General features: G+C 34.3%; 2 protein-coding genes and 1 pseudogene across 4 annotated transcripts in view; 1 reads left to right on the top strand and 2 right to left on the bottom strand.

Annotated features, from left to right (window-relative positions):
• C5H12orf50 (chromosome 5 C12orf50 homolog) overlaps positions 1-697 on the bottom strand; it is a 37,276-nt gene extending 36,579 nt beyond the window's left edge. The window contains exon 1 of the transcript XR_012482658.1: positions 76-697. The gene's annotated coding sequence lies outside the window, so the exon portion shown is untranslated. The remainder of the gene's footprint in view (positions 1-75) is intronic.
• RLIG1 (RNA 5'-phosphate and 3'-OH ligase 1) lies at positions 400-24,519 on the top strand. Of its 3 annotated transcripts, none has more exons than XM_074270937.1 (7): positions 400-623; positions 10,271-10,388; positions 12,905-13,012; positions 13,763-13,879; positions 15,454-15,651; positions 23,174-23,343; positions 24,177-24,519. In XM_074270937.1, the coding sequence occupies exons 1-7, from the start codon at positions 555-557 to the stop codon at positions 24,369-24,371; spliced, it is 975 nt and encodes a 324-aa protein (XP_074127038.1). In that variant the 5' UTR covers positions 400-554; the 3' UTR covers positions 24,372-24,519. The 3 variants fall into 3 exon arrangements, with proteins under 3 accessions (XP_074127038.1, XP_074127036.1, XP_074127039.1); XM_074270935.1 differs by lacking the exon at positions 400-623 and adding an exon at positions 3,146-3,496; XM_074270938.1 differs by lacking the exons at positions 400-623; positions 15,454-15,651 and adding an exon at positions 3,146-3,496.
• On the bottom strand, positions 23,337-23,981 carry LOC141542722 (peptidyl-prolyl cis-trans isomerase NIMA-interacting 4-like; annotated as a pseudogene).
• Positions 24,520-24,598: the final 79 nt, after the last annotated feature.

Here is a 24,598-nt window from a genome sequence, read left to right on the forward strand (position 1 = left end):
ATGCTAGAATATTCAAACCAAAGTCCTTTCAAGAGGGTTTTCCAAAAATATAGCCTGCAATGCTGTATCACTTACCTGGGGCTGGCAGCTACGCCTTGCTGCTTCTTGCAGCCCAAGAGATCCAGGCAGTACTGGTGGGTGCCCCCCTTCAGGGTAGGAGTCCAGTTTGTGGCTGTGAGTTGGTGATCTTGGAGCTGACAGTGGACATGGACAGCTACCTCTGCTGCCAGGGACTTATTCCCACGGCTGTGTTGCAGACATTGAAGAAATTGCTGCATGTGTGATGGGGAGTACATGTGGACAGAGAGATTAGTGGCCTCTCTGCTACTATTCAAACAGCACGCGGAATGTTTTAGGTGATGGTCCTTCCCCAGAAGTGAGAGAATGTTGAATTTGAAAGGTTCTGTGACAGTTTGGGAAATGGCAGTTGTGGGTGGCTATTTATTTAAATATCTATCCTTCCCGACAGAGAAGGCAAAAGTTGCTTTGGCTTATCCCTTTGCAGGAACAAAGAGATGCGGATGTTTGATATTAACGCTCATTTGAAGTAGCTCATGCCAGTGTTGGATGACCCATATGTGGGGGTTTCTTTGCTTCATTACTCTCCCATAGGAAAATGTAAGGTAATTGAAAAAACAAAATAATTTCAATTAGCAAATGTCTGTCTTTTCTCCATCCTTCATCCTCTCTAATTAGTTATGGTTAATTCATAATCATCATCATCATAATAATAACCCGGACCTCAGAATCTTTTGCCCTTTGGCAAACTACTCTGCACAGATTCAGTTATATTCATCAATCAACATTCATTTTAAACTTATTTTATGTGCAAGGCATTAAACTAGGAATACCTAGTACATCTCCTTCCCTGGAGGAGAAGTACATTCTACTGGTCAGAGATTCTTACAAAGAAAGGATAAACTCTTTGGATTTTTGTCATCTAATTGAGCAAAACACCAGACATACTTGCTGCATATTGTAGCTCTGAATCACAATGAGATCTCCACACCTTGTCTAAACCTATATAAAGAATGGTAAGAAGAAAGTCAAACTTCAGTTAGACTGAAGAATGCATGAAAAAGTGGGATCAGATAGATATCATTATCAAATGTATATTCAATTAGTTCTTGAAATTGAAAAGTTTCATTTAATTGAACACATTTGATCGTAATGCTCATATTTCAAAAGACCTGAATGATACCTGTTAAGTTTCCATAATTTTAGTTTAATACTTATGAGAAACAGTATGGGATAGTAGAGAATTAGTCTCAATGCTAGGAAGTGCTTTCATGTCCAACCCCTGGATAAAGTATTATGTGAGAATGGACAAGTAAATTAATCTGTCAATACCTCAGGCAGCTACAACTATTATGTGAATGAGAAGGTGCTGACCAGCTTTGGTAGACCTGGGATTTCCAGCCTATACCAAGAAAATAATACATCTAGTCCCTGACTCCATCTGAATTCTATTTAAGTCAATGACTAAAAAGCCTGAATTTAAGATGGCAATTTTGTCTCCTGCCCTCACCTATATATGTTGTTTTGCTTAGTTGTGTTCAGTTGCATCCAACTCTCCATGATCCCATTTGGGGTTTTCTTGGTAGAGATAATGAAGTGGTTGGTTTGCCATTTCCTTCTCCAAGGCATTTTATAAGGAAACTGAGGCCAACAGGGTAAAGTGACTTGCCCAGGGTCATACAGCTGGTAGGCCTCTGAGGTCAAATTTGAACTTTGGGTATGTCTGACTCCAATCTCTGCTCTCTATTCATAACGCCATCTTGGGAGTCCTTTAAGTTTATCGCATATAAATATCAGCTCTTTGCAGGAATGATTGTGTCTTGACACATTATTAAAGACTTAAAATAGTTAAATACTCCACCTCTTACCCCCCCCCAAGTTATTTTCCATTTGAAGCCTTGAACTTACAACCATAACATACAACTTAATGGATCCAAAAAAATAAAAAAATGTAGGAAGCATCAACAATGGAATTTTTTTCTTTCATCAAAAATGTGTGCATTTGTAAAAAGAATATTAGGCTGTCATGACCCAATAGATGTTTCAAACATTAAACCTGAAAGGATTCTTAATCTTAAGCAAAAGATTCAATTGGTGTCTTTTTAAAAATTTCCCATTTTTCAAAAAGGAATTTCTTGTGAGAATTTTAAGAAAATCAAGTAGCTTTGTATTACAAAATTAGTCACAACATAATAAACTAAAATGAATATTAAGAGGACATTCCTTAAGTACACATATCAGAAGATGTTTTTGAGGAAATCTTTCACTTCTTTCCGTTTTCTCAAACTTGGTATTTTAGGACACTTACCAACTGACATTCCCTGTATAAGCCACTCATGAAGGATTTGATGCTGAAATCTAGTAGATAATCAGAATAGTTTCTGATTTGCTTACAAATATATTTTCCCTTTCTTGGGAAAGAACAAGATGGATAAACAATTCCAAACAGCAGCTTACTGTCAGATGTCCAATGGGATCTTTTAACAAGTTTAAATGAAGGAAACCAATTCTGTGCTACATTGTTTTAGGTTTTGAGTATCCTAATGTTACTTTAATGTTACTTTTCTGAGCAATTTCAAAGCAAGACCTACCATGCTTTTTGTATCCCCATTGCTTAGCCATGAAAAAGGATGAATAAAGGCTGTTTATTAATTTACTCACCTAAGTAGCGTGGTTAGATGGAATACTAAGACTGGATTCTAGATCTGAATTCAAAATTGACTTCAGATACTTAGTGGCTGTGTGACCCTGGGTAAGTCATCTGTCTGACTCAGTTTCCTCCTTGTAAAATGGGGATTATATTTGCACCTAGTTTCCAGGCTTGTGAGGATCGATTGGGATCATTGTAAAGGGGTTTACCATTGTGACTGGCACAGTATTATATTCATTCATTTCACTCACTAAAAGGTGGAAGGGACCTAGATATTTCACCAGGAAGGTTCTAGAGGGCATATTGCACGTTGAGTTATTGACAATTTCCCATTTTATGTGACTTGGGTTAATTATTCGGTTGACTTTGGTTCGGAGGCCGGGTGGGCCCACACACTGAACGACCCATGGCCTTAATTAGCGCAGACACTAGGTGGGACGCGGAAGTTCACCTCAGCTCTCAACTTTACTACAACTCCCAACGGTCGATGCGGAAGGACCGCTCCTTCCGGGAGACTCTCCCCGCCTTCCGCGGCAGAGGATGTTTGTGATTGGACATCGTAGGAGAGTCCGCCCCCCCGCCCCCAGCCTGCCCCCTTTCTCGAGCCCGTGGGCCATCTGTGGCTCGCTCTTCCCTCACTCGGGCGTCTTCGCGCTTGCCTGGCCACCTGCGTGCCTGCCGGCCATCTGAGCGGCGGGGGTCGCGGGGCGGCGCCGGGCCGGGCCGCTGCGGCCCGCGATGCGGCGCCTGGGCTCGGTGCAGAGCAAGGTGCCCTGCGTATTTGTGACGGAGGTGAAAGACGAGCCGTCGGTCAAAAGGGAGCACCAGGTAGCGGCGCCCCACCTTGAGGGAAGGAAATTGATGCCGAGGGGGAGGGGGTTGGCGGACCCCTCTGGGGGGCGGGGATAGGGGCGGAGCCAGAGAGGTTTCTCATTTCAGTGGATCTGGATTGATGCGGGGGCGGGGCGGGAGTCTGTAAATAGGAGTGAAAGGTGGGAAAGAAGGGTGGAGGAGAGAGGGAGGTAGAGACCTGGAGAGAGACACTGTGACTGAGAAAAGAGACAAAGACTTGAGATATGTGGAGAGACAAATAGATACAAAGAAATCGGTTAGCTCCTTTGACCAGCTCAGGTGAATTGTCAGCATAGTCACTGAGCAAGGGCTGTTCTCCGATCCTTTCCCTGCTTTCTCTGTACTCTTTCCCTTTATTTCCCCCCTCTCCTCTTTACCTTATAGCTTGTATCTACCCTTCTTTCTCCCCCATCCTCCCCTGCATACACACAGGCAGTATCCCCCAAAGTCTTAGTGTAGTTTTATAGCTACATTCAACCGTTTAATCTGGCTCAAAACTTTTCTAAGACTTTGGGAGCACTACATAAGGGTACTTAACCTCCTCTCCCCCAAACACAAAAATACGTACACACAGCTATTTAAAAAGCTACACAAGCATAGAAAATGATGATAGTGAAAGGAACTGGAGAAATTATTCCCTGAACCTGAAAGCATGGGATCTAGATCTGTGATTCACTGATAGAGATACCTCTTAGATGTAAAAACTCAAGCTACCAGTTCTGGGATACCTGCTTTGAAATTTTAAATAGAACTGCCTAGAACAGGATTTCTTAAATTTTTTTTTTCACTCACAACCCTTTTTTATCCAAGAAATTTTTATGTGACTCCAGGTATATAGCTATATAAAATAAGCATATAGTACATAAAGGATAATTTAAAAAATCCCCACATTCAGTTACATGATGCCCTATGGGGTTTTGAACCACAGTTCAAAAAGCTGAAGCTTAGAGCACCTGCCTAGGGTCACACAGAGGTGGTCTTCAACCCAGATGTTCCTGGTTCTGAGAAGCTTTGATCCACTATGCCATGTAGGCTCTTGCTTCAGATGTTTGTTCTCTTCAGCATCTCTTTTAGGGAAATTCCAAGATATCATACCCTTTCCTGGAGAATTTTTAGTGTCTGTATTTAAGTATTTACCTAGAACAAGTTTTACAAGTCGTACCCATATGAATATGGCAATTGGCTTACTGGATTGCCATGAAAGATAAGGACTTAAATAGTTTCCAGAAATTGTTCTGTATGTAGTTCTGTTTTTCTTTGGATCCACTATGCCTGCTGGGCAAGTATGTTTTGAAAAAAATCATCTGGGATGTTTTGGACTGGATCCAACCATCACAATGGTTCCTACCTTCCCTGCATACATTCAGATACTGCATACTACTTAATATCTTTGAATTGAAATCCATTGATGATTTTCAAGTCTATTTCTCTGCCTTCTTTTCCTGGCTCTTGTCCCACATCAGCTGTTGATTACCATTTAATTTCCTCACTGCTGAGACTATGGGAGCTCACTGCCTTCAAAGGCAGGTACACTGTTTTAATTTTGGACCTATATTGGGAAGTTTTTTCTTATATCATGCTATTGTTGCTAGATCTGTTCTTTGGAGCAAAATGGGTTTAATTCATCTTTCACATGATAGCTCTACAAAGTTAAAAGATAGCTCTCCTTTCTTACCCATGTCTTTTCTTCTCTGTACCAAATACTCCCAATACATTCAACTAATTTTTATATGGTGTGATTTCAAGTCACTTCATTAGCCCAGTAAAGATCCTCTGGATATCCACCAGTGTTGGGAGGATATTCCACTCAATCAACAAGCTTTTATTAAACTCTTTTTATGTGTCATGTGCCAGAAGCTGTAAGAGGCATACTGAATATGCAAGTACAAAGAGCAAGACATTTCCTGACCTCAAGAAACATATTTGTAAAGAATTTTTTCAATGATAAGGAATTTTTTTCTCTCTTCCATTTCCCCCATTCAATTAAAAAACATGTTAACTTTGTAACAAATTTATAATAGCCAAAGGAAAGTCTCATAGTTGCTCTGTCCAAAAATGTCTTGTTTCCTTATGTAATCTAATGCTTTTCTATTAGAAGATGAATAGCATTCTTCATCATTGGTCCTCTAGAATCATAGTTGATCATTGCTTTGTGTAGAGTAATTAAGCCTTTTTAAAATTTTGTTATTGTTTAAATTCTTTTCTTGGTTTTGTTTGCCTCACTCATCAGTTCATGAAAGTCTTCCCAAATTTCTCTGAAACTGTCATTTTTGTAGCGCAGTATTTCATTACATTCCTATATTATAATTTGTTTAGCCATTCCCTAATTAATTTTTTCCTTATTTTTCCATTTCTTTCTTACTACAAAAAGCTACTATAAAAATATTTGTGAATGTGGGACTTTTTTTCCCCTTCTTTGATCTCTTGGAGGATAGGCCTAATAGGGTCATAAAGCTTTTTTTAATAGAGAACAAATTTAATAACATAGTTCCTAATTACTAAATAGCCAGACCAGTTCACATGGTGGACAGGACATGAATGATATAGTCCAGGAACTGTGGCACCTAGAAATGCATAGAATTCTCTAAAAGTAGTGAAATTGAGGCACAGTTCATGAAATTTTCACCCTTAAAATTCTGGACAATGAGTCTGTGATTGTATTAGCTATTTTGACTATCATTTTATATTATTCACATACCACCACCACTGATTAAAAATACTTTTGACCAGATTATCTTTCCTGTATCTTAATTTTTTGAATCCAAGAATATAATTTGTATTTATTCCTATTAAATTTAATTTTATGGTATTTAGTCTATTAAAATATTTTTGGATCCTGATTCTTTCATCTGTATCTGTTATTCCTAGCTTTATGCTATTCACATGTTTGAGAGGTTTTCTACTTGTACAACACAGCTGAGTAACTCCTTTATAAAATCTTTGAATAGGACAGGCTGCTACATTAGAGACTTTTTTAGTTTATTCAATACTTTTTAAGTTTTGTTATGTATCTAGATGGGTAATCTACCTACCTAATATTTTTCATCTTGTTCCCAAGGACAGCATGGGAGGTATTGTTAAATGTCTGTGGAATTCAGGTGTACTCTGGTGTTGGCTACTCTGTCAAAAGGGAAATGAGTTTGGTTTTTGATGAATTTGTTGAGAAACTCATGGAGCCTGGCTTTTTGTAATTATACTGACATTTTCTAGATGCTCACAATTCATTTATGAGTTCTAGCATGCTGACAAAGTTTTTCCTTGATGTCAGTTTCATTTAGAAAAATGTGTAGCATTCAAACACCCTACTTTCCTGTGAAAATGCCTTATGGAAATTCTACTCAACATAAGCATCAAGATCTTTTTTGAAGATGTTTCTGTCAATTCCATCTTTCATGCTAAGGAGATTCATAAATTTACTTGATTCTCTATGAAGGATGATTTTATTTTATTAAGTCTAAATATTTTATAATTATTACAATTCTTTTAAATAGTTTACAGAATGCTGTTCACAGAATAAGATCTAGACATAGTCATTAATCTAAAGCTTCTTATGGCAGTTTTCAGAGTAAAATTTTTATCTCCTTCCCCTTTTGACCCCCAAAATGAAGATGACCGCTTGATAGAGGGTGATCTAGTATAGTGGATAAAGCACTGCTCTTAAAATAACTAAGTCATCTAATTCAAATCCTACCACTGCTGCCAGGCATTTGATGGCAAGTCACTTAAGCTTTTTGAGGCCTGTTTGCTCACCTGTAAAATAGAGTTAACACTAATCTTAACAGGGCTCTTCTCAAAAGAGAATCAAATGACTTTTAAAATGTAAAGTGCTCTGCAAACTTTAAAGTGCTCAATAACTGTTAATATTGCAAATAAATTAGAAGTACCTGAAGTATCTATACAGTTTTGTGTTCTTTTTTGATATATTTTGCTGTTTGTCATCATGAATATTTAAAAAAACCTAAATCCAGTAGGTAAAAAACATTTAATAACAGATTTTAAGAGATGGTCCCAAATTGAAATGAGGACTATGAACAAAAACATAAAAAGCAAATAAAACATCAGGAAAAATGAAAGGTAAACAATCCTGAGGAAGCTGCATGTAGGAAAAAAGGAAGACTAGAACACCATTGTGGCCAATTAGTATTGCAGAAAAACTTAACTGTGTCAAAGTAGAGATAAAAAATTATTGAAACTTCATTACAGTACTGAATGAATTGGTTGTTATAACTCTGTCTTGATTTGTTTAAGGGGATTTGACTATTTAATAAATAGTTCACATCTTTTGATTGATGATGATAATGCTGATAATCATCAGAAAAATAGTACATTTTATGGTTTGAAACAATGTATAGACATATATTTTACAGAAATACTTCAGATACTGCCATTTGATCCTTACAACACCTTTGTCAGAGTTTTATAGATGAAGAAATTGAAGCTCAGAAAATTTAAGTGATTTTTCTAAGTTTAGATAATTAAGAGTGTAAGGAGTAATTTGAGCTCTTTATTTTCCTGTTGCCCAGTGCCACAGATGGAGATCCATTCTAAGTCATTGTAAGATCTGAGGCACAGTCATTTCTCACTGAAGTAAAGCCATTGGAGTTGACAAGGTTGTGGATCTCTTGAGTCTCATGTGTCATAATAGTTGTCATCATAGAAAAGTCTCTGTGAAACCAGAAGGGGAAGATTGAGACAGGCCCACATCTGGAATGTCACCTCTGGAATGTTTCTTCAGTTCTAAGCACAGCTGTTGTGACAGCTAGTTGGGAAGCTGATAATATTCAAAGTGCAGGGCACTCTGTATTAAGGTATAAAAGTGACTCAAAGCCATGCCCTTTGAAAATCAGTTGAAGGAAGGAGTGACAGCCTGGAGGAAAGTAATTACAGGAAACAGAAATGCACTATTAAGCCCAGATTTTAGAATCCCTTGTTTGCTTAAAAACTCAGCTCAGATGCTACTTCTTATATGAAGATCTCCCAGATACAATGCTTTCCTCCCCACCCCACCCCCAAAAAAAGACCTTGCATTTATTTGTTGTATAGTTTACATATATGACCCAAAAAATATGAGTTTGAGGGTATAAACTTACATTTTTCTTTTTGTATCTCTAGTACCTACTATATAGTGCCTTGTACATAGTAGGTACTTAATAAATGTTTTGTGATTTGATTAATACTTGCAGATTATGTGTTAGAATAAAACTGCAATTGAATTTAGAGTCAGGGTCTGGCTTCCAATGTTGGCTCACATAATGTCTGTGTGAACTCAGGAAAATCAATACTCTGGGATTTCCTTATCTGCAAAAGGAGTTGGATTAGACTAGATGATCTCTAAGGAGCACATAATTATGTTAAAATGTTCAGAAACATATGTGAAAACTATCAGAATAGCTTCTAAATGAAGAGTTAGTAATAATCATGTATACTAATGATCATGTTGGGAAAAGATGAAAGAAGTACTCTTAAAGCAGTGATTAACAATAAAAGTATGTTATACCTTGCTTCAAAAATATAGATGCTGAAGACAGAAACCTATTAACTTTTAAGAAATGTGTTTATAATTAAAGAAAAATTCCTGAGTTCAAATCTGGCATTAGACACTGGGCAAATCACTTACCCCTGTTTACTTCAATTTCATGTAAAATGAGTTGGAGAAGGAAATGGCACACAAGAAAACTCCAAATGGAGTCACAGAGAGTCAGATATGACTGAAAAATGACAATAGAAATAAAAGTTTCATCTGAAAATAAGCATATTTTCAAAAGACATTCTAGCCTACCTATTCATATTGAAATTCCTGTATAGAAATAATATAATTACATGGTTGTTAATATACATATAAAGTAATATGGAATACATTGCATTTTGATCCAGATTAGCTTTCAGGTATTCTGCTGATTCTATATTTCTTTTTTTTTTTTTTTTATTAAAGCTTTTTATTTACAAAACATAAGCATGGGTAATTTTTCAACATTGACCCTTGCAAAACCTTGTGTTCCAAATTTTCCCCTTCTTCCCCCCACCCCTCCCTTAAATGGCAGGAATTCAATAAATGTTAAATATGTTAAAATATACGTTGAATCCAATATTTGTATACATATTTATACAATTATCTTGCTGTACAAAAAAATCAGATCAAGAAGAAAAAAAAAAACTGAGAAAGAAAACACAATGCAAGCAGATAACAGAAAGAGTGAAAATGTTCCACACTCAGTTCCCACAGTCCTCTCTCCGGGTGGTGTAGATGACTCTCTTCATCACAAGATGATTGGAATTAATCTGTGATTCTATATTTCTCTCAGAAGTCAAGGGATTAGAAAGAAGAACCATTATCTTTTGGAATTGGAAGAAGTCCCAGGAAAAAGAAAGTAAAATCACTGCATTCCGAGCATGGGTATAGGAGAATATAGAGAGACTTGGCCATAATGCTCAGAGGAGATACATATACAGATCTTCCCCTGAGGCATGAAGAACTTGGCTGATGATAACTTTTAACTAAAGTGATTCAGTCTCCAATCCCTTATTATGAATGTATGATAAAATTTCTTTTTTATTGTCTATTCTGTTTAAAAAGGGGAAAAATATTTAGTGTGGAGCCTTAGGGATATTATAGAATTCAGTAATTCTTAAAATGTAGGTTAAAAAATAAGCTTTAGTGACACAAAGTAAAGGTTGTAAGAGAGAACAGTAAGAATATCTTGTTTTATACCTGTATTTCTAAAATCATGTTTTCTTTTTTTTTTCCTTAAGCCATTTAAAGTTTTGGCTACAGAAACTATAAATTATAAAGCATTGGATGCAGATATATACAATGCCATTCCCACTGAAAAAGTAGATGGAACATGTTGTTATGTTACTAACTACAAAGGTAAGGTATTAGAGTTTATTTTTTGTCTTAGCATAAATGTTGAGTCCTATTTTTTCTTAATGTTGTAGGAAAAAAGGATGTTAAATTGAAATGTTAAAGGTTTTGATCTATCCACTTTACCACCTAGCTGTCCTACCAAAGACTCTTTAGCGTCTCATGTAACTTTCTTTTCTAAACATCCATCAATGATCAGGTTTGATTGATGCTCCCTGCTTAATCTCAGTCTGGTACGAGCTCTGAAGTCAGAAGACTTGGATTCCAGTCCCACCTCTGACACTCACCTTCACATCTCTGGGGCTCAGTCTCCTCAAGTATAAAATGAGGGGTTTGGCTGAGGTTTACTCTTAGAGCTTTCCAGCCTTGAAGCTGTCATAATAACTTAGGTTTTCCTTCACATTCTCTTGTTCCTGGAACCAGCTCCACTTTTCTCCCCTAACCCATTTTTAGAAGAAGACCACCCATTTGGTCTTCCTACTTTTGGTCTATTCCCTCTCCAGTGTATCCTTTATCTTGCTCATCTTATAAATGATTATATAACCTCTCTACACAGTAACCTTAGTGTCCTTCTCTTTATGATAGTGAAAATGAAAATCATGATAATAATGGTAATAATATCTGGCATTTATATATAAGGTTTGCAAAGTGCCTTATATATTTTCTCCCATTTGATGCTCACCACAACCCTGGGAGGCAAATACTATAGGCTTTATTATGCCCATTTTAGAGATGAAGAAATTGAGATCCAGAGAGGCTAGAGCACCTGTGGTTACACATCCAGTATCAGAGGCCACATTTGATCACAGGTTTCTCCAGACCCCTACATCTAGTCACTTAGAACACTGAATTCAGAGTGAGAGCACTTGCCTTTAAACTGAATAAAATTTTATGATGTTGGGCAAGTTGCTTAATATTTCTGAATCTCAGTAATATCATTTCTGAAAATGAGGGTCTAGAAATAGATGAACATTATGGTGTCTTTCAGCTTTTAATTAGATCTGCCTGAATACCATTAACTCCTTATCTCAGCATTCAAGGCTCTTCCAAGTCTGCCCTAACTCACTTTTCCAGCCTTATATCATACTACCGTGTTCTGTATACATTGCATCCAAATTGGTTTACTACTTACCCTCCATTTCTGTTCTTTTCCTTGTCTATTCTTTTGTTCATGCCATTCTCTTAGCTATGGAATGAACATTGTTGTATAAGTCTCCCAACCACCTATCATTGTCTTTTGACAATTTTTTTCCAAATCCCCAGTTGTGGAGGTGGCACTTCCTCCTCAAAACTTTCTCATTCTTCCCATCAATTCTTCAGTAAAGTGTTTTCCTCTATAGCTTTTAATCTTAATGTAGACACCATTGCATCCCTCACACAGTCTACCTCTTTTGCTTTTCTACTTCTGGTGTGTGTGAGCTATTTGCTGGTAATGTACTGCACAGCTTTACACACACAATTTAATGTCCAAATGATAGTTATTTTGGCCTTCTCATTCAATCATGAAGTCTTTTTGTAGGCTGCTGGGATCACCTCTAATGGTCGTATTTATATGAATCATCATATTAAATATGTAAGTTTGAATGTAAAGGGAGAAAGCTAAACATAATAAAAAGCTGCGATTGGAAGAGAACTCTGACATCTACTTTAAGAGGGAATTATAGAAAATCTGTTGGGACTTTAATAGTTATTTTAATTTTTTACATTTTTATGAAGAAAGGCTTCTTTCTTTTATACAAAAATTAACTTTACTAATTCACTAGTAATCAGGCTCTTTGCTTTCTGTTATATTTCCATTGTAGTATGATGTATTTGTTCTGATCATTCTTGTTCTCTTTCTGGTCCATGGTACAGAACTGTCCAACTAGAACTAAATGGTGACAATGGAACAGAGCTTTTGTGGACTGAATTTTTGATACTTTTTTCCTCCCTACTCTGATCTTCCCATACTCCCTCTTGGTCTTCTCAGTAGAATTTATGTGAAACTGTATGATAGAATAGAGAGAAAAAATTTGTGAGTCAGAAGAAAGATTTGAATTCAAATCCTGCCTCTGTAATTCATCACCCTTGTGATCTTGTGACAGTTCTGTCTTACCCCTCACAGCACTGGATTTAGAGTGAAAGGACTTAGTTTCAAACTATGACTCACCTTTACTAATTATTGATTCATGTCATCAACATCATTATCATCATTTTCTTTTATTTTACTCCAGGACCTCTCATCTTAAAAATGAGAATATTGGAGCAGGTGATCTCTGAAGTCTTTTCTAATTCTGAATCTAGGATCCCATGATCTAGACTTCATTAATATTCCTTCTTAACCAAAGATGTCCATTTCTATGTATAAATATAAGATCCCAGAGAGTTCTTTGGGACTTTTTATCTTTAAATCCTTTTCAGCACTTCAGTGAAGGTTTCTGCAGCACTTAAATTATCTTTTCTAAATGGCCACATTATAAGAAATTTTATATAAACTGTTTTTTTCCTAACAAATTTTAATTGAATGACTCTTGAACTTTTAGGTCAGCCATATCTTTGGGCTCGATTAGATAGGAAACCAAACAAACAAGCAGAGAAAAGGTTTAAAAGATTCCTGTATTCAAAGGAAAATTCAAAGGAAAACTCAAAAGGTTAGTGTATATATTGGTATTTTGGTGGTTTAAATAGGGTACATCTTCAAATAGCTATCTTTGTTGTGGTAGCAACCACAACACAAAAAAAAAAATTGTTTCTTAGAATATATTAAATAAGGATTTTAGAAGAAAAATAATTTAAAAGTTTCTTTTTTGAAGCCATATGATTCTACTGGAAAAATTACTTAATCTCTCAAATCCCTAAGCAGCTCTCTAAGATTATTAAGTTGCAGACAACTTGAGGATCTTCATTTGTTAAATTAGTGGCTCCATTTTGAAGTGCATTACATTAGTGAATCCACAGGTCCTGTCTCTATCTCTAGCCTATGTGATCTGTTTTTGTACATAGAGAATATATTTTTAAATGTATTAAAAAAACTTAGAATCCTATATTATTTATTATTTTTAAATCACATGTCTTTTGATTAGTTTTATTTTTGCATAGGAAATATAGTTAACAATTTTATTAAAACCTATAAAGTACTGATTTATGCATTTATAACCTGAGTATTGAATTTTGCTGTTTTACATAAATTGAGAATTTTGATTTTATAAATTAGTTATAAATATAACACAAGAAAAGATTGGAAAGACTTCTTAAGTTTATCCACTCCAGAGTTAGTACCAAAAAGCTTTTGATACCAGATTGCTATTAATAATAGCATTAATAATAATTTGTATCTATATGGTGCCTTATGCTTTTAAAAAAGTGTTTACCATAAATAATTTCATTTTTTTTCCTTTAAGAGTTTATTTGGAATGTTGAAGAGGATTTCAAATCTATTCCAGAGTATTGGATTCCAGCAAAGGATATAGAACAGTTAAATGGAAATCCAGTACCTGATGAAAATGGGCATATACCAGGTATAGAAGTCTGATTCTTTTCTAATATGTTTTTTATGTTTATTCATGGAAAGATTTTTTTTTTAAATTCAGATAGAAATGATAGGAAAAGGTAAATGATCCTTTATGCCATATATGTCAAACATGAGTGACTTATGAATGGTTCTTTACTTGTCTTGTTTATTGATTATAAAAGCAGATTTGATTTAGTAGAACAAAATGTAACCTGGTTTCTCACCAACAATGATAAAGTTGATAGTCCTCTGATTATTAAGTAAGCTATAAAACAAGATGTATGTACATCAAAGGTGTTTACTTACCTAGTCATAGGTTATTTCTAGTGTGTATTTTAAATGGAAATAACATTCCTTTTAGAGATCTCCTCCAGAACTTGTCTGTGGATGACAATGTGTTCATTGAATTAAGCCACAGAGCCTTACAAGACCTCTAAATGCCACAGACATATAAGACTTTAGCCAACAGTTTGTTGTTAACCATCATATGTAATTTCATGGGCAACCTTAAGTTAGGCTGTCACTACACATCTCTCATTTAGAAACCTCTGATGGGCTAGAGGAAGAGAGTAAATTGGATTCTGATTGGAAAACTGCACATTTTCTACAACCCCAACCTTCTCATTGAAACAAAACCCCCTTTTTAAGACTAATATTACCACATGTCACTATAGATCAGGGAATGCCACAATCTCTCAAGGTTTGTGAGATCTATTGGGGAGAGAAAGGTATGGGCATTTTAATGGACTCCAATATATTATAAACAATGACTTGAAAGCAATTAGTGTTCTAAAAGATTTCTTCAAAAAGATACAACCAGAAAATGAGGCCAATTATATAGGGAAAGGAAGGGATCATAACCCCATTTTGCACTGGTACCTATAATAATGGTGAAAGTCCAGGAGGAGCACCACTCTTCCAACATACCAAGTGGCCTCTATGCAGATTTACAAGTTAAGCTGGAATAAAGTAGTATAGGACAAGGAGAATTACATGGGAATTGTCAACTTTACCATTAGAGGGGCATTGACATTGAATAAATCAGAGATCCTTTGAAGTATAATGTATAAAAGTAACAAACCAAACTTTAATTCATGGTTTTATAGAAAAGCCCACCATTTACAGACAGGTATGAAATCAGGAGTATCTACAATTATCTGGTGGATAATTTCATGGGTGAGGATGTTCCTTCCATTGAATAGAAATTATAATACTTATTTATGTCTCGATAAATCTTCCAGAAAGTGTCCACTCAGTGCTTTTAGAAGCCTTCTGTGGTTAACTTCCTCTAATAATGGTTGTTGGATCAAGATCAGATGTTAAAAGTAAGAGTAGTACTTAGGTGATTTCTTCAAGTTTTCCCTAGGGTTAAATTTTTGCAATTCTCTAATTTACATGCCCTGTTACTTAAAAGATTGTTCTCTATGTCAGGAACTCAAATGAACAGAATTAGGGAAGCTTCTAGGCTTCCTTTTTCATATAAATCAGATTGAGTTTTTTTGACATGTATGCATTTATAAACCAAACAAAATGAACTTGATGATGAATTGATAATATTTTTTTCTACCACATTGCTTATAGGTTGGGTACCAGTAGAAAAAAATAACAAACAGTATTGCTGGCATTCCTCTGTGGTCAATTATGAGTTTGAACTTGCACTAGTATTGAATCGCCATGCTGATGACCCTGGACTTTTGGAAATCAGTGCAGTGCCATTGTCCGATCTCTTGGAACAAACACTGGAGCTTATAGGAACAAACATTAATGGAAATCCTTATGGTCTGTAAAGACTTTTACATATTTATTTTGTTAGTAACAAGAGGGAATGTGAAGATGTTAGTCTAGCACACAAATGACTAATTTATGCTGACTTTGGGAGATATACTTGTGACTGCTGTTTGGGCTGAATAGCATTTATTTGTAAGACATTTAACTTGGGTTTCACCAGGCTAAGACTGCTCATGATTAAAATTAATCACTACCTTGAGATAAAGAGTAAATTCCAATACACAGCAATCATTTATCTAATTGTTCCCTTCAAAAATGATATATGTTTTTATGTTTTACTGATCTCTTTTGTTCTTACATTACCTTAATTTCCATCTCAGAGAAATAACCTATAAGGCAGAATATCAGAAAGAAAGGGAAAGAAAAAGCAATTCATCAAAAATCACCAAAACATCAAATGATTCAAACATGTAGGATTCTGTATTTATACAAGTCTACAAATAAAAGATGGCAGTACCTTTATCTTATTTGAGAAATCATACTCAGTAAGCATTTATTACATTCTTTACTATGTGCCAGCTAACGAGGGTACAAAGACAAAAAGAACCACTGCCTTCAAGGAACTCAAATTCTGCTGGAGAGACAGCATGCAAACCACAATGTACATGGAAGGTGTGTATATATATATATATATATATATATATATATATATATATATATATATATATATATATACACACACACACACACACACACACACACACACACACACACACATACATATATGTATATATAAAGAACCAGTGCAAAGGCCTTACACAGTATGTAAAAAACAGAAAGGAAACCAGTTTCATAAGATTATAGAACACAAGGAGGGAAGTAAAATATAAGGAGGAGCCAGGATGTGAAGGACTTTAAATGCTCAAGTATTTCATGTTTGTGACTACAGGGAAGCATTGGAATTTGTGGTTATATAATTAATTGTATGTATTGTTTTCCTGGTTTTGTTTCCATTATTTTGTGTCAGTTCATGTCTTTCTATGCTTCTCTACTGTCTTCATCATTGCAGTTTACTGTGATTCACTAAGGTTTCATGATATTCAGGTTTTTTGTCATGCCCTGATCAATGGGCATATTTTTTGTTTCTAGTAATACCAACAACATGGCTGGTATAAATTTTTAAGTATATGAAGCCTTTCTCTCTTTGCTTTGTAATCAGATACTTATTGTTATATATCTAACAACAATAGGATCTTTGAATTGTAGGGTGTGAATGTGTCTTGACCTTAGGCAAGACATTATACTTTCTAGACTCCCAGTTTTCTAATCTATAAAATGAAGATGTTGGAAAAATGATATCTGAGCTCCTTTCTGACTTTAAATCTATGATCCTATAAAAACAGATGTTTCTAAGAATGATGTAGCAGAAAATGGGGAGGATTGTATAAGACCTACAAAGACTTTAAAGATACAGATGGTTAGAAAAAAGTGAGCTTTTTAAAAGGTTTTGGGGGGGTTACTTTTTATTAATGCTTTTTATTTTCAAAATATATGCATGGATAATTTGCAACATTTACCCTTGCAAGACCTTATGTTCCAAATTTTTTCCTCCATTTCCCCATCCTCCTACTCTAGATGGCAATAATCCAAGATATGTCAAACATGTGCAATTCTTCCCTATATATTTCCACAATTATCATGCTGCATAAGAAAAATCAGATCAAAAAGGAAAACAAATGAGAAAGACAACACAATGCAAGCAAACAACAGCAAAAAAAAAAAAAAAAAAAAAAAAAAAAAAGTGAAAATACTAGATTGTAATCCATACTCTGTTCCCACAGTCCTTTCTCTGGGTGTAAAGGACTCTCTTCATTGCAAGACCACTGGAACTGTCTGAATCACCACATTGTCTACAAGAGCCATGTCCATCAGAATTGGTCATCGTATAATATTGCTGTTGCTGTGTACAATTGTTCTATTAATTCTAATCACTTCAGTTAGCATCATAAATTCATATAAGTCTCTCCATGCTTCTCTGAAGTCCTGCTGATCATTTCTTATAGAACAACAATATTCCATAACATTCATATCTCATAATTTATTCAGCCTTTCTCCAACTGATGGGCATCCACTCAATTTCCAGTTTCTTGCCACTCCAAAAAGGGCTGCCCCAAACATTTTTTGCATATGTGGTTCGCTTTCCCTCTTTTACAGTCTCTTTGGAACATAAGCCTTGTAGATAAAAGAATATGCATATTTTGATAGCTTTTTCAGCATAGTTCTAAATTGCTCTCCAGAATGGTTGAATCAGTTCACTCCTCCACCAACAATATGTTGGTACCCCAGTTTTCCCACATCCCCTCCAATATTTCATCATTATCTTTTCCTGTCATCTTAGCCAATCTGAGAGGTGTTTAGTGTACTTTATAGTTGTTTAATTTGCATTTCTCTGATTAGTAGTGATTTTCATATGCCTAGAAATAGTTTTAATTTCTTCATCTGAAAATTATCTGTTCATATCCTTTGACCATTGAATTCTTAGAAATGTGAGTCAATCCTCTATATATTTTAGAAATGAGGCTTTGTCAGAATCCTTGAATTTAATTTTTTCCCCAATTGCTTCCTTTCTGATCTTATCTGCATTTGTTTTTGTATAAAATTTTTAACTTAATATAATCAAAATTATTTATTCTGTGTTCAATAATGATCTACAGTTCTTATTTGGCCACAAATTACTGATTTACAGATCTGAAAAGAGAAACTATCCTATGTTCTTCCAGTTTGCTTATAATAATCACTTTTTATGTCTATATCATGAACCCGTTTTGGCCTTGTATTGGTATATAGTGTTAGGTGTGGGTCAGTGCCTAGTTTCTGCCATACTAATTTCCAATTTTTCCAGAAATTTTTGTCAAATAGTGAGTTGTCCCAAAAGCTGGGGGCTTTGGGTTTGTTGTCAAACACTAGATTACTATAGTAATTGACTACTTTGTCCTGTGAACTTAACCTATTCTATTGATTGACTACTCTTGTTTCTTAGCCAGTACCAAATGGTTTTAATGACTGCTGCTTTATAATATAGTTTTAGGTCTGGTATAATTAGACTACCTTCTTTTACATTTCTTTTCATTAATTCCCTGCAACCCTTGACCTTTTGTTCTTCTAGATGAACTTTGTTAATTATTTTTTCTAACTCTATAATTTCTTGAGAGTTTGATTGGTATGACACTGAATAAGTAGATTAATTTAGGTAATATTTTTATTATAATAGCTTGGCTTACCCATGAGCACTTGATATTTTTCCAATTGATTAGCTCTAACTTTATTTGTGTAGAAAGTATTTTGTAAGTATGTTCATATAGTTTCTTTGCTTTAGCAGGTAGTCTCCCCAAATTTTTTGTTATATTTTATATTATTTTTATATTAATTTTATATTATCTATGGTTATTTTAAATTAATTTTTTTGTATCTCTTGCTGCTGGACTTTGTTGGTAATATATAAAAATGCTGATGATTTCTGTGGATTTATTTTGTATCCTGCAATTTTACTGAAGTTGTGCATTGTTTCTAGTAGTTTTTTATTGATTCTCTAGGATTCTCTTAAGGATTGCATCATATCATTTGTAGATCATTTGGTTTCCTTATTACCTACTCTAATTCCTTTGATCTCTTTTTCTTTTCTTATTATCAAAGCTAACATTTCTAATACAGTATTGAATAGTAATGATGATAGTGGGGAAACCTTGTTTCACTCCTGGTCTTATTGAGTATTGTTCTAGCTTATTCCCATTACATATGATACTTGCTGATGGTTTTAAATAGATGCTACTTATTATTTTAAGGAAAATTCTTTATTCCTATACTCTCTAGTGTTTTTAATAGCAGTGGATGTTGGATTTTGTTAAGTGCTTTTTCTCCATCTATTGAAATGATCATATCATTTTTGTTAGTTCTCTTATTGATAAAGTTAATTTTGCTGATAGTTTTCCTAATATTGAACACCTGCCCTCCATTTCTGGTATAAATCTCACTTGGTCATAGTGTATTATCCTGGGGATGACTTTCTGTAAACTTTTAACTAATATTGTATTTAAGATTTTACATCAGTATTCATCAGGGAATCTGTAATTTTCTTTCTCTTTTTTGATCCTGTCTAGTTTAGGTATCAGCACAATGTGTCATAAAAAGAATTTGGTATAGGACTCCTCCTTTCCAATTTTTTCCAGAGTTTGCATAATATTGAAATTAATTTTTCTTTAAATGTTTGGTAGAAATCACATGTAAATCCATCTAGTTCTGGAGATCTTCTCTTAGGGAATTGATTAATAGTTCAATTTCTTTTTCTAAAATGGGACTAATTAAGTAGTTTATTTCCTCCTGTGTCAAACTGGGCAAGCTATATTTTTCTAAGTATTCTTCCACTTCACTTACATTGTCATATTTATTGGCATACAATTGGACAAAATAGTTTCTCATTATTGCTCTAATTTCCTTGTCATTGGTGGAGAATTTACCCTTCTCATTTTTGATACTAACAATTTGGTTTTCTTCTTTCCTTTTTCTGATCAATTTAACTAAAAGATTTATCTATTTTTCAGGTTTTTTCATAAAACCAGCTCTTAGTTTTACTAGCTCAATAGTTTTTTTTTTTTAATTTAAACTTTCAATTTTGTTAATCTCCCCTTTTATTTTCATAAAAAAAGAACAAAGTAAAAACCCTCAATTAAATACCAAATTTGAAATAATTTGGTATTTAATTGAGGGTTTTTACTTTGTTCTTTTTTTAGCTTTTTTAATTGCATACCCAATTCATTGATCTTCTCTTTCTCTATTTTATACAAGTAAGCATCTAGACATATTAAATTTCCCCTCAAAACTGCTTTGGCTGCATCCCATAAATTTTGGTATGTTGTCTCATTATTGTCATTTTCTTGGATGAAATTATTGCGTCTATTTGTTGTTTAACCCACTCATTCTTTAGGATCAGTTTACTTAGTTTTCAATTAATTTTTGCTTCTTTTTTCCTTGGCCCTTTATTATTTGTATCAAAATATAGTATAACAGCATAAACAAAAAGCAATATAACAAAAATAGAGAATATAAGTCTAACAAATAATAATTTATATGAATATTTTAAACAAAAAAAGTAACAGAATGAATAAGAAAACAAAACCCAAGAAGCTTCTGTTTACAAGAAACAGCTAATTTATAAGCATCTAAAATAGGGGATGAAAATGAAAGGCTATATTCCCTCAGAAAGCCTGAGTTGCAATGATACTAATAGAAGCAAAATAAACACAGCATTAAAATAGAACTAGAAAATATATTTAAAGGAACCCTCAGGTTATCTATCTTAACTATGGACATGTAACATGTTATTTAATATACATATATTTTATAAGTATACATACCAAATGGTATGCTAAATTCATAAAGGTCAAATTAGGTGCGTTACAAAAAATTGGTAAAAACAATGCTGTGAAAATTTATTTTTCCTTTTTTAGAAATGGACAAATATAACAAAGAATTTAACTGAACCATATGTTGGATTAAAATACCAGAGTTGAAGTGTATGGCATCTTTTGAGTGGGAACATTAAAGAATATATACATAATAAGTTTAAAAATGCTGACTGTGTTTAAGGACTGATCATCATCATTCTGCTACAGCAGAGCAAGAAACAAAAGAAAAACCAACCTAAGTAGGAGCGGTTTGATCCAGAGAATTTAGTCAGTTAACTCAAGGGTTTCTTAGGTTCCTTTTTTGTATGTCTTCCCTATGACTGAAGTTTTGATGTATATTCAAGGCACATTTTCTGTTTGTTTTCTGTGATAAGTAATCTTTGAAGTGTTCTACTAGTTAGAATTTCCTGGATTCCCAGGAGATCAGGGCATCATGGGCACCCTGGGGAAACAGCCACTGATGAGGTAGTGTTATTCTTGTACTTTAGTTATGCTTTTGATGCCTGTTCCCCTTAACTAGATTTGGTCCTTGGCCTCAGTCAACAGTAACTAAATATTCCACTATTGATTTGCCTAATATATATTCCCCCTGCTACTAGTGCCCTATCTCATATTTGTTTATATCTTATATGTATCTCTCCATACAGAAATATAATCTTCCCATGGGCATGGCCTATTTATTTTTGGCCAGCTGTTACCCAATCTGTTATTTGATAAAATATATATTCATTGATTTATAGATGCTTTTCTGGAGTTAATTCCTATAAGAATGTATTCCATTTTAAAATAGATTATTTATAGATTAAAATCTTCTAAAATTTTGACAATGTCATTAACATTTCTTTCCATCAAAAAATGCAGAATTTCAATATTATTGGTGATCTAAATGGGGATGTCTTCTATCTTAGGTATAAAATACGATTTATCTTCATCAGTTTACTATGCATTTTGAATCTATTTGATTGTAATTAGATTGTTCCTGGTGCACTTAATTAGGTATGAATTTAAATAATTAAGATGTGTTTATCAACTATTGAATGTAAATTAGTTACTGAACATAATTATTTGTTGTTTAGTTATGTTGACTCTTTGGGACCTCATTTTACAGATGAGGAACCAAGGCAAATAGGATTCAGTGACTTACCCAGAGTTACACAGCTGGTATCTGAAGTCATTTTTGAACTTAGAAAATTGAATTGGCTTCAAACCTGGAACTTTATCCACAGCACCTCCTAGTGAACATTATGGGGGCAGAGAGTGGGAGGTATCTAAAAGAAAAAAGGGAAAATCCCTTGTCCTAGATAGGCTTTTCAGTCTAGTTGTAGGGATAGAACTCCATAGGTTAAATAACTTAAGTCTTAATAGTCTGTTATGCTTAAAATGATAGGATTTGAACAACTCTGTAAGTTGGGGATACTTATATAGTTTATAGTGATATCTCCTTCATCTTAGGGACTCAGCAGGGGTGAGAGAGAAAAAAATGAGAGGGGAAATGAATTGAAAAGCAAAGTGAAGCCAGGGTCTGGGTCAGGGAATGATTTTGATATATTCTGTATTTGGTATTTTAACTGCATTTAGTTGGCTATAGATTGCCACAAAATTCAATAAGATGTGATTTCTACTCTCGGATTTATAATTTAATAGGGAATGGATTTGGAGATAGTGAGAATCAATAGAATCTTTAAGTTGAAAGACAACTGAGAAGTCAGTCTAAACATGAATGCCCCCTATGATATTTTATGGTTCCTTAAACATCAACTGATGGGGGAATCGTTACTTTAATGTGTATATACTTCAATTTTTTGGATGGTTCTAATTTTAGGGAAGATTTTTTTGAGTTGATCCATAATCTACCTCCCTACAACTTCTCACTGGTTCTTAATTTGTCTTTTGGGACCAACCAAATACAGTGTTCATTCCACATGATAACCCTTCAAATATTTGAAGACAGGAGTAACAATGAAATTCTAGCAAAGTATTGTTTGAGAAATTACTTCTGTTCATATAACTTGTCTCCTTCCTAGCTATTTAAAAAAGTTTGTGTGGGAATGTGGAATTGTCTATAAATTAATGTATATAACTAACACCATAGGTTAATTTTTGTCTTTCAGGATTAGGAAGCAAAAAGCATCCAATACATTTTCTTGTACCACATGGAGCATTTCAAATAAAAAACCAACCTACACTGAAGCATGAAGACCTTTTGTCTTGGTTTGAGGGTTGTAGAGAAGGAAAAATTGAAGGAATAGTTTGGCATTGCAATGATGGCTGTTTAATCAAGGTAATTATATAAACTTCCTTATAATAAGAAATAAATATCTCAGAATACTGTTTTTTGTTTTATTTTCTCCTTTACTTAAAAAAATGAAAAGCACACTGCTTCCAGTTCAAATAAAAATAATTTATTCTACTCCTGTGTTTGACAAAGATTTTGGGGATTAGGTTTTGGTGGGACTAATTTAATTCATCGTAATGCAGCATCTGACAATTGGAAGATTGATCTTGAACCAGATCCACATTTTATAAATTGTTTACTTTAAAAAGAAAAAAATCACAATTATTAGAGTTTATTTTCTTCCTTTAACCATGATTGTGGTAACCAAATTTGGTTTTCTCTGGAGGATCTGTGTACACAGGCACTGACAGGCAAGGAAAATGCTACTTATTGGATTGGACCTACCATGGAGCCCAAATCTCCCACATGCTAGACTTTATTTTCACTGTACTTCAAGCAATATATCGGATCTTTACTGCATTTCCACCACCGTTGGGCCCCTGAGTCTTCTTATCTGCACCCTCACTCCCAGAAGTTGCCCATCCCTTTTTCCCTCCTTTGCCAGAACTCTTCTCCTTAGGCACTGCACTATTTTCCCCCCTTAGGCTCACTGCATTGTTTTTCTGTTTGCCTTCTTTAGATTGGGATTAGTTCCACCAAACTCCTGAAAGTTTATTTGGTATTCAGAGATTTTCCAATCAAGAATGACATGGAAGGCCATGACAAATCTTTTAATTCCCCCAGACCAAATTCATTTCTTCTAGAATTCTAGTCTGAGTTACTTTTATTCTGAACTTAGTATTTATAGGAAAATGCTGATAATCTTTTTTTCTTAATAGGTTCATCGTCATCATCTTGGTTTACGGTGGCCCATTCCAGAAACTTACATGAATTCACAACCAGTTGTTATCAATATGAACAGGACCAAATTTGACTGTGCTTTTGATTCCAAGTGTTTGTTTAATCATTTTTCAAAGTTAGATAATCAAAAATTTAGCAGACTCAAAGATATAAAACTGGATGTAGGAATTTGAAGTGAAAATGCAATTGAAAATCAGCTTTTATTATCTTTATTACTTTTGAATATTGAGTCTTTTGCCTGGTTGAAAAGTGAAATATCTGACACATTAAAATGTTAATTAACTATATGCTAGTATAAATTAAAAGTTAATTAGGGGCCGACTTTTTAAAAACTTTCTTTTTTGAAGTGTAAATCTTGAAGCTTGACACAGTAAAACATAATTGGTACGTATTTATATGA

Source organism: Sminthopsis crassicaudata, chromosome 5 (assembly GCF_048593235.1).
Source record: "Sminthopsis crassicaudata isolate SCR6 chromosome 5, ASM4859323v1, whole genome shotgun sequence".
Taxonomy (NCBI): Eukaryota; Metazoa; Chordata; class Mammalia; order Dasyuromorphia; family Dasyuridae; genus Sminthopsis; species Sminthopsis crassicaudata.

What these genes read in the sequence shown, in the direction of transcription:
- RLIG1 (XM_074270935.1), top strand. Translation starts at nt 3,407, where the DNA reads ATGCGGCGCCTGGGCTCGGTGCAGAGCAAGGTGCCCTGCGTATTTGTG. An exon ending in TTATGTTACTAACTACAAAG is followed by an intron (nt 10,389 to 12,904) that starts GTAAGGTATTAG and finishes TTGAACTTTTAG; the next exon opens with GTCAGCCATATCTTTGGGCT. An exon ending in TTCAAAGGAAAACTCAAAAG is followed by an intron (nt 13,013 to 13,762) that starts GTTAGTGTATAT and finishes TTTTCCTTTAAG; the next exon opens with AGTTTATTTGGAATGTTGAA.